We start from the raw sequence: 14,891 nt of genomic DNA on the forward strand, positions 1-14,891 counted from the left end.
GTATGAATCTGTAGGTTACATTGAGTTACTCTCTTCCCCTTCCCCCCCTTAAATTGTAGTCCCTTAATTATCTTTTCCCTAATCTCCCTCCTCCCCCCATTCCCCCCCAATAGCCCTCTCCTTCCCGTAGGAAGCAGGTCACTTACGACGCTCCTCCTCCCATCATCTGTATCCGTCCCTTCTCTACACGTTCTTCCTTTAATGATACATTGCGTATGTGAACGGGTATCACCCCCCCATCATTCAATCCCCCAACATATTTAACTTTTATGTTACCAGCCTCTACATCTGCTAGGCAATATCAGTACTGCTAACCTTAAGAAATCCTGCTATTGTCAAATTCTTCCAGGCTAATATTGTAATACTTCAGATCTACTTTAACTAATTTCTAATAACGCAGTTTAAACTTCCCGCAGTTTTCAGCTAACTAATAACAAAAGTAATAACTTTACATCAGTTTGCAATGTCTATTATAACATTCTTTCGTGGTATCAGAGACTCATGGCCACCTTTCATGCTCGTATCATCCATTTTTTCATCTTACTTGTACGACAGTTGACCATCCAGTTTTTTCACTGTCCATCTTGTCCGCTTTAGTTCCAACATGTATCTCTTTTCAAGTTATCCTTTAATAATCTTTTTTATGGGTCACCTGCTCCGATATCCTCATATTACTATTCTCATCTCAGTTATTAGGCCATTATCATGACCGCCATTCCTTCTCTCTTCGTTCTTCACAACATTGTAAGTGATCTCAATTATTTGGCAAAGTCAGTTGAAAAATGCCTTACTTCTGCAATGCAATCCTTTCAATCTCAAGGTTCCGGTCTCTCTTCCAACTGCTGCACAAATAGTTTTGCTTCTTCCACAGTGGCGAACAACTTCGTGCCCGAAGAATGGATTATTCTCAGCTTCGCGGGATACAATAGCGCAAATTTAATCTTCTTATTAACCAGTGCTGAGCATACCGGGGAAAACCTTGAAAACAAAGAACTTTGCGGTTTCCGCTGTATAATTCTTTTCCATTGCGCAGGGCTTGCAAAATGGCGTTCTTATGATTGAAATTAAGAATTTTGCAGATGAGTACACGTGGTCTTCCCTCCGTCGCGTTCTTCGGCCCCAGTCGATGTGCTCGCTCGATTCTAAGCGGCCCCAGCGTCTCCGGCAACTCCAGTTCTGCTGTGAACCACATTTCGAAGTATTTGCTGAGTTCGCGATCTCCTTGCCCTTCGGTCAATCCCACAATTCGGAGATTGTTCCTCCTCGACCTATTTTCTAGGTCTTCAAGTTTGTCATCATAGGAGGTGAGTGTTTTCTTCAATTGGGTTACCTCCGCTTCTAGGACACTAACTCGGTCTTCTGTATCACTGGCCCGCTGTTGATATTGCGCCATATCCAATTGTATTTGATTTATGCTGTTGTTGAGAGATTCCAATTTAATGTCCAGGGAATTCAATTTTTTATCCAAATTTACTTCTAGTGCTTGTGTGACTTCTCCCACAATCTCGGCGGCCCAGGCGGACCCCACCGCCGACGTTCCCGGGCTCGCCGGCGCCGCCATTTTGTCTTCAGCTGGACGAATCTTTTCTTTCTCTTTTCTTGTATTTTTAGTCGCCATTGCCGTATCTCTATCCACTCGTTGTGTCCACTATGAATTCGGCTAGTTTTCTCTCTCGAATGACAGGTTGTTAGTCCCTTTTGTAGCGATATTTTGCACAGATTTTTGAGGAGAAGGCAGGAGCGATTCAGCTAGCTTCCACTCCTGCTCATAGCGTCACGTGACCCCCCTTATTGTGTATTTTTAAAAATCTTTTGACCCCACATGACAGCCGGACAGGTTCCCCCCCCCCCCCCCCCCCCCCCCCCATTTCTGGTTTTCTTCTTGTGGAACAATTTGTTGGATGCTGGGCTATGTGGCTTTTGTCTGTACTTTCTGGTTTTGCGTGTTTTTCTGTGGGAGTGGGTTTGGCAGAGGGAGTTCATGTGATAGTTCCCAAGTAATTTGGGACTAGAAGTAATGTGGGTTTGGATTAGGTTGTAGAGGGATGGGGTGGGTCTGGGTTGGTGGTGGAGGGATGAAGAAAAAGAAAAGTTCTTGACAATTTTTGGATTGTTTGACAATTTTCTGTACTTGAGTTTTGTTCCCTTTTGAACTCTGAATATACTTGTACTCATATTATTGTCAATAAAGAAGATTTAAACATAAATTGTTCTTACATTCTTTAGATTATTTAGAGGGTGGAGTTTTTTTTTTTTTTTTGCAATGAGTCACTCAATTTTCACTTCTTAACTATCAAATACAGGCTGAGTTCTAATGCATAGGTGCTGGTATGGCACAGCTCATTAGCGTTCTCTATCTCCACCTGCTGGCAGATGGGCAAACCCATTAGTCCGGACTGATCCTTCGGGACTAGAGTAAAGAAAATTATTGGGTAAGAACTAATTTTCCATCTTTATCTCATGCATATTCATTTTTGGTACCTTGAAAAACTCGACTAATTATGGTAGTACTCAAAAATCTTTTGGCGGCCTCAACCCCAATTGGCATCACTGCCGAAAGCGCATGACCCCCGGCTGGCGCAGGACAGTAACAGTCATATATAGCACCTGCCCAGGTCGTTACCCACAGTTTCGGAAGCTCTGGATTACGGAGTCACTTAGTTTAGGAAACCGTGGTCTATAAAAGTCAGCTTGGACTAGCTCTGTAAACATCTGTCAGGCAGGCATTGTTTCTGCTGGGCATGACCGACTATTGAAGCTGATTCTTGGCTGGCAAAATATCTAGTGCTCTCCTACTCTGGGATATTTTGGAATAGCTGCTTTATGGTGTAATTAGGTTGTAAATCAATCCTTTATGAAATGATTTTAGGCACCAACTTCTCTGTTGCAATCCTTGTTCTCAGCTTTCTCCGTGAATAAACCTTTATGCCAAAATTCCTGTTGTGTAACTGGTAAACAACAACACAAAGGAGAGTCCAAGGTCTCCCGCAAAACGACAAAAGTAAAACAAAGATGAGCGGAAGCTGTCCAGAAAGACCAGACTAAATCCACAAATGTAAAAGCCAAAATAGGTTTATTCACGGAGAAAGCTGAGAACAAGGATTGTGTAACTGGTAAATACAGACAAATGGGAAAAGCTTGTAACTCCAGGAATTATTTCCAACCTCTCTGCATGTGTGTGCATCTGCGTTCACGTGTGTTTATATCAATTTATGTGTTCGTGTATATGTGTATAGTCATGTTTCTCTGTTTGTGACTGCCCAGGAGGGATAGTTTAAATGGTGTGGTTCCCAAGTATTCATTGTGTTGGAAAAAATAATAAAATGAAACAAAGTGTGATAAAACTTGTAGCCACTGCCAACAAAATTCAAAGGATGCAGTTTACATTCAAATCATAGGGCGCCTCTGTACCATGACAACAGGTATTACCATTTTTTTCTACCACTAAGAGGCCAAACACATAGCAACTAAGTAGCAAGCTGTACAGTTCAGTCCCTAGGTGTCACTGTACATAACAACCATTAACAAAGCTATACCACTCAATAAAACCGTTTATATGCGGTTCATTCACTAGGTATGATGGTAAAATTTACAATAAGGAAAAAAATGTACATCGGAATCACTGAGCCATCCCAGCAGGGATAGGATTATGGCAGTGGGGAAAGGGGTATGAATGGTAAGAAAAGCATGCAGAGCATGCCTCATGGAATCATTTTCAATCCCTCTGTATTTCTGGTGTATCTTTGTCTGTGTATATTTTTTTGCTTTTATTTATTGCATTTGTATCCCACATTTTCCCACCATATGTCAGGTTCAATGTGGCTTACATATGGCTAAAAAGGCGGTTACAAAATTTAGATTTGTAGAAGTCTAGTACATATTACAGAAGTACAATAAATTAGCATATTGTGAGAGAGGTTAATATTGTTTTCCAAGAAAACCAACCACCATCCCCTCTTCCCCCCAACTGCTCCGCCACCCAATTTCAGCTGAGCTTCTGAGGATCCATTCCTTCTGCACAGGATTCCTCTATGCATATCCTACGCATGTTTGGGATATGCATAGAGGAATCCTGTGCAGAAGGAATGGATCCTCAGAATGGGATATGCATAGAGGAATCCTGTGCAGAAGGAATGGATCCTCAGAAGCTCAGCTGAAATTGGGTGGCGGAGCAGTTGGGGGGAAGAGGGGGTGGTGGTTGGGAGGCGAGGATAGGGGAGGGCAGACTTATACGGTCTGTACCAGAGCCGGTGATGGGAGGCGGGACTGGTGGTTGGGAGGCGGGAAATACTGCTGGGCAGACTTATATGGTCTGTGCCCTGAAAAGGACAGGTACAAATTCAAGGTAAGGTATACACATATGTGTTTGTCTTGGGCAGACTGGATGGACCATGCAGGTCTTTTTCTGCCGTCATCTACTATGTAAATGCTTAGGTTGATATATTAGCATATTGTGAGAGAGGTTAATATTGTTTTCCATTTCTGAACTTTTCGTGATGTATGGTGGTGTGAGATTAGGCAGATCCAGGGGGGAAAGACTTCTTGAAAAGATGTGTTTTCTGTTTTTTTTCTGAACTGTAGGTAGCTTTCTTTGAGTTTCATGTCTTTGGGTAGTGAGTTCCAAATTTGAGTGCCTATAAACGAGAGGCTGGCGGCATGTGAAGATTTGTATTTTTATACCGTTGCAATTGGAGTAGTGAAGTGTTAGGTATGTTCTTGCTGTTCTAGTCACGTTTCTTATTGGTAGATCGTAAATTCCGTCATGTAATCTGGTGCGAATCTGTAGATGATTCTGTGGACTATTGTGCATATTTTGAAAGTTATGCGAGCGTTAATAGGAAGCCAATGTAAGCTTCTTAGGAAGGGTTTCGCGCTTTCAAAGCATGTTTTTCCAAAGATTAGTCTGGCAGTCGTGTTTTGTGCTGTCTGTAGTTTTCTTATGATTTGATCTTGCAGCCTACGTAAATACTATTGAGTAGTCTACGTGGTTTGGATCATGTTGCGGAATGGATCCCTGGGAAAGTAAGGTTTTATACGTTTGAGCTTCCACATAGTGTGGAACATTTTCTTGGTCATGTTCTTAGCTTGGCTTTCTAGTGTTAGGTTGCAGTCAATTATTATGCCTAAGATTTTCAAATGGTCTGAGATTGGGAGGGATGAAGCATGTGCATTAATTGCCGAGGGGGGAACATTATTGTATTGGGACGAGAGAATGAGACATTGGGTTTTATCTCTATTGAGTTTTAACTTGAATGCCAATGCCCAGGATTCCCAGATGGTCATGCTGTTTATTATTTCCTGGGTGATACCTGTGGGGTTCTGTTTGAAGGGAATATAGATGGTGATGTAATCTGCGTAGAGAAATGGATTGAGGCCTTGTTTGGGTAGAGATTTAGCCAGTGGTGTCATCATTAGGTTGAATAATATGGGTGAGAGCGGTGATCCTTGTGGTTATATGTTTATATGTGTGCACATATGTCTATGTATGTCCCCAAGTATATATCTGTGATGTTTCTTTGTGTGTCTGTGGCTGGGAGAGAATGGAAAACGGTTTGAAAGGAACAATTCCCTAAATGCCTAATTTGGTCCCATTCTGTTATGTTTTCAGAGAGTTATTTAGGCCCCAGACAAATAGAGAGACGGACATTTTCAACCCCTTTTGTCTAATTCTTTCCAGTATTCCAGTAAGTTGACAAGTCTCCAAGTAGTCTGAGATCAGTGATAATTAATTACAATAAAATTATAAGTCCATATGACTGGCCCCTCACCCCTCCAGTTTTTCTTCTTACTAAGAATTCTTTTCATCCTGCTCCTCTCTCAGCATGTGTAGTGCCCATCTCCTGTTCTCCAGCCCTACCCCTAATGGTAACATAGTAAAGTCCAGTGTGGAGGTTAGTGTTGTACCTGCCACCTTATCCCACATGTTTTTCTTCCATCACTGTTTTTGATCCATAAATTTCAGCATTTTTTCTCAGTGTTAATGGCTATCATGCACAGGCCAGCCCTGAACCTGTGACCTTCAGGTTAGAAGGCAACCACCCTCAGATGGAGCTATTCTGCCTGTTCCTAACACTGATTGACAGTGTTTGTGTAACACAGAAATCAGACTTTTTTCTCAAATGTTCACACACTGAATCTTTTGTGATGTGCCATTGGACATGATAGTATAAATAGTACAGTGTGTTTAGATGGGGGTGAGGGGCGGAACAGGATTTCAGTATTATGATGATCATTGTTTCTTTTTGTCCTGCAGTCCTAATGTGGAATGCAAGAGTATGAGGTTTGGGATGATGAAAGAGCACAGGTCAGTGACTGGTGATGTGACTGCTTTTGATGGATCAATCCTCTACCTTCCAATCAAGCTGGAGCAGGTACAGTAAACCCCACAAAACTGCACTAAGATAATGCAGTGTCTGGAGTCACTGCAACAGATGAATGCCTCTTTTCCCCAAGCAGAAGGATAATGCACTGTTGAGGAGGGTTCTCCACCTGACAATGCTTCAAGCAAGTATATCTCTTGCAAAAAAGGGAGACTGGAGTGCAAGAGTGGCCTAGTAATCAGAGTGGCAAATTTTTACTTTTGCCAGAGATGTGTCTCTTATCCTAGGGAAATGATTTTACCTTCCACTGTCGTAGCTACTTATTTGTATCCTTAAGTTTGATAATCTACTTTTCACTATGGGCCTTAAAGCAGACAACAGTTGACATATGCTGACAAAGTTTTGAAACCAAAAGAGAACAAGAAATGAAGTCAGAACACACTGAAATAATGTGTGAATGAAATCAGTCTTTATTGACAGGATCCGACACAGGCGCTGTGTTTCGGCTTGGCAGCTTGCATCAGGAATCTAAAAACAGTACATATAAATAATGCAATTAGATGCTCACATTGAGAAACTTAAATGAGTCCAGATATCTAAAATAACAGAAATGCATTATAAAACGTTTAAAGTATAAAATGAAAGATCAGTAAAATATGACCATATGTAAAAAAAAAAAAAAAAAAGAAAAACACCTTAAATAACTAAAAATTTCAGCTGATACAGTTTGCAGGTATTGCACAGAAGACAAAACCAATCAGTAAATGCCTAAGGCAGGAAAAGCATAATAACTTTAAACATGAGTTTATGTTGCCAAGGTAGGGATACAGAGAACATCATTCTTTGATAGGTTTACTCATTTATATTATTGTTCTATTTATTGTTCAATGTAGTTTGTTATTAATTTAATTGTATGGGTCATTTTTTATGTGTATATTATATTTTATATATATTCACACATATAGGGGCAGATTCTATATAAAGCGCCTAAAAAAATCTTCATGGTAAACATTTCCACCTAAGCCTATTCTATAAGCGGCGCCTAGATTTAGGCCCAGTATATAGAGTATGCATAGTTGATATCCAAGCACCTCAAACTATGCACTTCCATTTACATCAACGAAAACGTGGCGTAAATCCCTGTGCATATATTTACATGCTTTGGGCCATATTCTATACAAACCATGAAACTCCCATTTCCCTGCCCATAGCCACACCCCTTTTGAACTGCATGAGTTAGAATTTAGGTGCAGTTCATTACAGAATATGCTTAGCGAGTTCATGTAAATTCTAATTATTACCAATTAGTGCTTATTGCTTGTTAAGTGCTGTTATCAATGCTGATTAGCTTGTTAAGCCAATTAAGTTATGTGCGCTGTTACAAAATTTGCTTGGATTTTGGTGCGGATCTCTAGGCGTGCTATATAGAATCCAGGTGATAGTATTTTTATTCATATTATGTAAATTATTTTTATATATAGGTTTCAGTTATTTAGGTTTTTTTTAATGTATGATCATATTTTACTGGTCTTTCATTTTATACTTTAAACTGTTTATAATGCATGTATATGTTATTTTAGATATCTGGACTCATTGAAGTTTCTTAATGTGAGCATCTATTTACATTATATTTGTTAGGGGCATAGCTAAAAGTCTATTTTGGGGGATCCTAAAAATGGACTGGGGAGGTCACAATATTCTTTCACCCTCCTGCCACCTGCAGCAATATTGCCTTTGCTGGCAGGGATACCAAGTTCCACCAGCCGAAGACATCTCCCACCTGGGTTGCAGTTGCACATAATTCAGTCAGGTGTGCTTTGGATGCTAATGCTGGCTCTCCTGTACATGCTCAGTTAGACCTGAACTGAGCAAGTGCAAGAGAGACGGCCGAAGTGAGCCTGAGTGAATTAAGTGCCACTGTGGGCATGACTCGGGTAGGCAACATCTTCGGCTGGCAGGGCTTTGCTTCCCTGCCAGCCATGAAGGCAGAAGGGTCCCAAGCTAAAGGTGAGGGGGACCAGGCCCCCAAGGCCCCCCTTTACTACAGCACCGATATGTGTTGTGTTTAGACTCCTGATGCAGGCTGCCAAGCCGAAACATGGCGCCCATGTCGGGTCCTGTCAGTGAAGACTGATTTCATTCACATATTATTTTAGCATGTTCTGAATCCACTCCTTGTTCTCTTTTGGTTTCAAAACTCACCCTGGCCACCCACAAACCAGCATCTTCACTGCTTTCCCTCCCGCAGGTCCGGGATCGCTGCTCCTTCCTTCTTGGCCGCCGCAGTGCTTGCAGCTTACGTTTTTGGGCCACCCAGCAGCGATTCTCACATGCACTCTGGGACCTTCCCTGTGCCGCATCCTGCTTTTTCTGATGCAACTTCCTGTTTATGCCTTTATATAGGAAATAGGGCAACATATGTAACTATCTATTCAGTGGTCTTACCCATCCAAACAAGAAACCTGCACTCAAAAAAGTGGGAGAGAGAGACTAATCTATGCAGCTAAAAAAACTCCTCTTGAAAATTATCATTAAAGAATATGTCTCTTGACTTACAGAACATCTAATTAAATGTGATGTCCCACTTAGACTGCACAATATCAAAATCCAAAAACATTCAAACTTAGTGTTCAACAGTGCACATATCATTATATCAAAAATACAAAACTTCACTGCAAAATATACTTATCCGTGTGCAGTCCAGTTGAGTATTCACCAGTCAAGGGCCCCTTGTTTTCACCTAATGCTGCCTCAAGGGTTTGAATTGACTGGACCCCTATTAATTTGGAATAACACTCATTAATACATTATACATGTTAGTAAATCTAGCCCTTAGATTATAAACCCTCTGGGGATGGAGAAATACCTACTTTATCTGAGTGTAACTTGGCTTGAACTTAGAGAGATGCATGGGTATAGGGACTGTACAAATTCTGCAGAATCCACAGGATTCCTGATGGGATGGATGAAGTTCCGCTGGAGTGTAGTGAAAATCTGTGGTGACTCCTGAATGAAGCTTGGAATGCATTGAGAGAGGCAATGGGAGCACCAGAATTAAGATTGGAACATTCAGAGAGAAGTAATTGAAGTGTCAGAATGAGGCTTGGAATGTCCAGAGAAGCAGCCGCACCAGATTGAGGCCTGGAACACTCATTGGTTGAATAGAAAATGCCATCTGAAAAAAACATGGGAGGCTGTTGGGGTTGGGAGGAAACACAGAGCTGTGAGCAAGTAATAGTGTCGACTCTTGCAGGTATAGGTGGGGATGGAATGGATCTTAGTGGGTATGGGTGGGTATGAGTTAGATTTCATTGGGGATGGGCAAGGATGGGTGAAATTTCTGTCCCTGTGCAACTCTACTTGAATTATCACCAAAAAGGCGAGTGCTAAATCCAAATGAACTATTATTTTTTCAATTTACTGGGGTGTGTGTTCATGGTGTAAGTATTATCACTGGATATCTTTTTTGTTTTTGGCCTTTCTTAATTTCAACTGGTGTAACAAGAACTGGTGTATTCCCTAGTAAGCTGAATTGGCCACTGTCAGACAGGATGGTGGTCTTAATGGATCTTTTGTCTGACCCATGAAGTGTTTCTTGGTAGGCTGGCAAAGGGTATGTGGGCAGAATGTGGATAAGAAAAGATGTGTGTGTGTGTATATATATATATTTTTTTCTTTCTTCTCTTCTTTCTCTCTCCCCTTTCTCATATACATCTTTTCTTATCCCCCTTCTGCCCACATACTCTTTGCCAGCCTACCAAGAAACATTTCATCATGACTTTCTTCAAGTCCTTCACACAGATTTGCCTGCCTTTGCTAATAGAGGAAGGGAAAATGCATTGTCTCACAAGAGGATAATTTTATAAACTATTTTCTAAGTGGGCTGTTATAAAATTAGGTCACACCTAAAAGTATGCACAGTGCAAGCCAACATGTACAGTAAGTGTTCTCGGGGATGGAGCCATAATTTATGTGCATATATTGCATATATTATGTGGACATTTATACCTGCTCTCAGCACGCATAATATTTAGGACTTATTTCTGCAGGATTCGGGCTAGTATTTTATTAAAACACATAGCCACATTTGTTGACTAAAAATAGTCTCTAAATATTCTCAGTTCAGTGTTAGTATCTGGACCAGTGAAACAGCAGGGAACATAAAGTATGTGTAATACTGGGCACAATTGCCTGTACCTCAAAATTTCAGTTTGATTCCTGTTCAGTATCAGCTTAGGAGTTAGTAATTATTTCTAAATATCTGTTACAAAACAAAATAGAAAATGACTATTTATTTGTGTCATGATTGTGGCCGACCCCCCCCCCCCCCCCCCCCACCAGACTTACCTTATTTCTGGGGGTCAGCTTCTGTGCTGGCATCTGTTTCCTCTGTCTGTCCCTTCTGAGCTAGCTCTGTCTCTCTGTGCTGGCTGCTTCCAGCAGCATGATTCTAATTGCTTCACTATATGGCAGCTGTGTGGGTTAAGCCTCTCTGGGTTTCAGTGTGCTGGCTGCCTGTGTCTGGTAGTTGTGACATCATCAGGCAGGGCCTTGATAAGGAAGTGGTGTTCTTCCCTTCAGGGCCTTTGCAACGTTTGCGTTTGCTTTAGGTAGGGTGGTGCAGTGTGCACTTCTGACTTTGTCTAGCTTCCCTGCTTGCATTTGCTAAGGTCCAGGTTAGTGTGGGTGCAGTGTGCACTTTTGTCTTGTGTTTAGCTTTCCTGCTTTTCCCTTGTGGCTCCCCTGCTTTCCCTTTTGGTGCTTAGGGGCACCTGTGTTAGTTTGGTGCGGTGGAGCACTGCTATAGCGTGGTGCTTAGGGGCACTTTTATTAGTTTTTGTGTTTAGCTTCCCTGCTTTCTCCTTGTGGCTTCCCTGCTTTCCCTTTTAGTGCTTAGTAGTACTTCTGTTAGTGTAGTGCTTAGTAGCACTTCTGTTAGAGTAGTGCTTAGGAGTTCTTGTGTTAGTTTAGTGCTTAGGAGCACATCTGTTGGTTTACTGTTAGGAGCTCTTCTGTTGGATTACTGTTAGGAGCACTTCTGTTGGGTTACTGTTAGGAGCACTTCTGTTAGTTTAGTGCTTAGGAGCACTTCTGTTAGTTTAGTGCTTAGGAGCACTTCTGTTTGTGCAGTACCTAGGAGCACTCCTGTTCCAAGCTTGTTCTAGTATCCTGGTCCCTATGTTATCCTGCATCCGGTAAGTCCTGCCGACCGCTCGAACTCAGGAGCTCAACTCCTGGGGGGTCAGTGGCTAAGTGCAGGTGAAGCTGTGCGGACCAGTCCGGTGTACTCCAGTTCAGAGTGTTCCAGTCCTGTGTGCTCCAGTCTGGTGTGAACCAGTCCGGTGTACTCCAGTCCAGTGTGTTCCGGTCCGGTATGTTCCAGTCCAGTACAGACCAGTCTGGTGTACTCCAGTCCAGTGTGTTCCAGTCTGGTGTCCTCCAGTCCAGGGGGTTCCAGTCCATGTGTTCCGGCTTGCTGGGCGGTGCCTGCAGTCCTTGCCTGTGGGTTTTGCCTGCTGCTGTTGCTCCTCATCAGCAGCCCAAGGACTCATGTTTGCTCCAGGGCCCGTCCCCACGGGCTCTGAACCTGAGAACCTGACAATTTGCATCAATTTAATATGCTTCCAGTCATACAGAATACAACAAATTTACGATAAAATCAAGGGAAAGAAGGAGAGGAAGGTCACTGAGAGAAGAACTTTGTAGAAAGAGGAATCAGGCAGTGAGAGAGGAGCTGAGAGGGGAAGTAGAGGTAGATTGGGAGAACTGGAGAGGTTAAAGGAGGTAAGGAGCCTGAAGGATCCAGTGACAGAAGGCCAACCAAAGGGCATGTGAAACAACCAGGCTTTGACAGCCTTGTTAAATATCTTCAAGTTAGACATCATCTTGCTATTATGCTTGCTAAAAAAAAGTTGAAGATCTCTGTCTTTTCTCTCTCAGCTGTTGCTTCTTCTCTGGCTCCCTCCCTCACCTGTCCCCAACCTAGCTGTGCATCAATCTTCCCTTGTGTCCTTTCTACTGTTTACAACCTCTCTTGTATTCATCTCTCATCTACTAGCTTTTTATCTTCCAGTCTCACCACCCTTCCCGTGCCTTCTTTCTTTCTCTCATTCCATCCCCCTAAAACTCCTTTTCACCTAATTGTCACCCTTTCTTCAGCTTCTGGTTCCCATTCTTTCACCCATGCCCTAATCCTCCATTTCCATTCTTTGTACTCACTCTCCAGCCCTTTTGTCCACCTCCCATTCCTTCACTAGTTCAAGCTTATTCCCTGTTGCTCACCACCTCCTATGGCTTCAGTCTTTCTAACATTTTAATTATTTCAAATCTATATACACCATCTGTCAGAGTGGTTTACAGTCAAAAACAAATCTAATGAGATAGCCAGGAAAAAGAAAGTAAAATCTAGATGTCCCGCCACAGACCCCTCCCGCCTCCACTTATTCAATGGAGGCACTCACTCTCTCAAAACGTGGGAGAAATAACAGGCCTTAAGACCTAGAGAAACCTCCTTTCAAAGATATTTTGGAATTGAGTTCCAAAGTAATAGGGTTAAACTGTAGATTGAGATGTTGTGGGTAATTTCACGATGTGCTCTGATTGGTGGTGGAATAAAAACGTTATCATCCTGAGAATATAATGGGGGTCTTTTACTAAGCCGCGCTTAATGTTTTTAACGCACGCTAAAAATAGGTGCACGCTAAACGTTAGAGATGCTAATGCATTCCTATGGGCATCTCTAACGTTTAGCGTGCGCCCAATTTTAGTGCATGCTAAAAATGTGAGCGCGCCTTAGTAAAAGACCCCCAATGTATGCAATGGAATGTTTGGCATCAATACATTAAAAACTGCTTCAGTTGTCTGGGTCTTCATTGCCTTAAATTCAAGAACAAGTAACTTGAATTTTACGCTCTAGAAAATCAGTAGTAATCTATAGTAGTCATCAAAGAGGGAATTAATATAAGTAGAGCATCCTTATCTAACAAAGATCTAAGTGATCTAATCTGTTGAAAAGCATAAAATAAACTCTTAATGAAGAAATTTGTAAATCAAAGAATGACTTCTAAAATCCAAAGCGAAGGTTGAAGAGTCTATATATAACCATCTATTTTAGATGCTAAAGGTGGTGTGAATTGCTGCTTGATAATCCACATTATGACACATTTTTCAAGATTAAGCTTGATATGATTAATTTCAAGCCACTGAGCAATACGTGACAGATCAAGAGCTGAAGATAAGAGCATTGGGTTCCCCAATGGACATAGCTGAATTTCATCCACCAATAGGAAAGAACTTCTAATGACTGAATAACAGATTTAATAATGCTGGCACTAAAGCAGAGCTTTGGGTAACACCAGTAGTATGTTACTGTTGGGAGGAAAAAGATGAATTAGTGTACACACTCTGAATGTTCGACTAATTCAAAAGCCTGACAATCCAAACAAGAACAATACCTCCCACTTCTGAGCTCAAATAATCTTAAAAGCGACAACTGGTTTTATGATAGCATGATTTCTTGAATCCGAGTATTGCTATTCATAGTTTGGCTTCACTTCAGTTACAAGATTCCAATACTGGCTATGTGCTGACACATTTACAAAAGATGATCAAGGCTTGACTTTATATGCTCAAAAGTCCTCCAGGCAGGCCTTGCTTTGTTCACATGCTTTCTCTGAAATTGTCTTCAAGTAGAGTTGGATCTGATGAAGTTTGGAAACAGTTTAAAGACCTATTTGTTCCTTCAGGCTTTTCCAGCTTAGCTAAATCAGCATAAGTTACACTCTGGTTTTATTTTCATTTTTAATTTAGTTTGTTTTACTATATATTTCATGATTTAAATTTTTATACTGTCTTGTTTGTTGGCCGGTCTTGTATTTTGTTGTTTCTTTTATGTATGATGATTTATTTCCTGTGTGGAATATAAACGGTCTAGAATGATAGCTTAGTGATATAGAAGGTTTTTTTTTTTTAATAAGAAGCAGGAGAATGTAATGTCAAGGGTTCTTGCCCTATTGAACTGTTTTTCTGATGTATTTATTTTCCTTACTTTGCAGGTTATTAATTTGAAAAGTCAACGAAAGACTGATGGGGCTGACATCAATATTAAGATACAGATGACCAAAATCCTGGAGCCCAGCTCAGACCTATGCATCCCCTTCTATAATGTTGTATTAAAGAGGTAATGAGACCCAGGGCCCTGCTGCCCTTTGGTCTGTGTTCTCCCCCTCTTAGTGTGATTAAGAAACTCTGGTGCACCTTTTTCATCTGTGCACTCTAGTTTTGTGGTAAGGGTGCAGTAGAGTCCAGCCCTACCCTCTGTATTTTTCAGTGCTGTATCAGGGTGTAATCAGTTCTGGTTTTAAAATAAGGTCAACCTGTACGTATAAATTTCATATATATTTTTTTGTTTGTTTTAGTTGGTGATAAGGATGTGTATTATGTCAGGTGCATTTTACTTGTTATGTGATTAATTTATAATACAGGTATGTGGAGGATAGTTTTTTAAGGGCGTGTATACTTTAAACAGCATTCTTTGGTATGCTCCTTATTTATCAAGTTTCAAGTTTATTG

The 14,891-nt window shown here is 41.3% G+C and overlaps 1 protein-coding gene across 3 annotated transcripts in view; it reads left to right on the forward strand.

Moving 5' to 3' along the window:
* The window catches only part of PIWIL2 (piwi like RNA-mediated gene silencing 2), a 349,150-nt gene that overhangs the window by 94,567 nt on the left and 239,692 nt on the right, over positions 1–14,891 (forward strand). For all 3 annotated transcript variants that reach the window (XM_030202016.1, XM_030202014.1, XM_030202015.1), the window contains exons 8-9: positions 6,254–6,371; positions 14,375–14,499. In XM_030202016.1, coding sequence (XP_030057876.1) covers positions 6,254–6,371; positions 14,375–14,499 — 243 coding nt within the window. The remainder of the gene's footprint in view (positions 1–6,253; positions 6,372–14,374; positions 14,500–14,891) is intronic.

Source organism: Microcaecilia unicolor, chromosome 4 (genome assembly GCF_901765095.1).
Source record: "Microcaecilia unicolor chromosome 4, aMicUni1.1, whole genome shotgun sequence".
Taxonomy (NCBI): domain Eukaryota; kingdom Metazoa; phylum Chordata; class Amphibia; order Gymnophiona; family Siphonopidae; genus Microcaecilia; species Microcaecilia unicolor.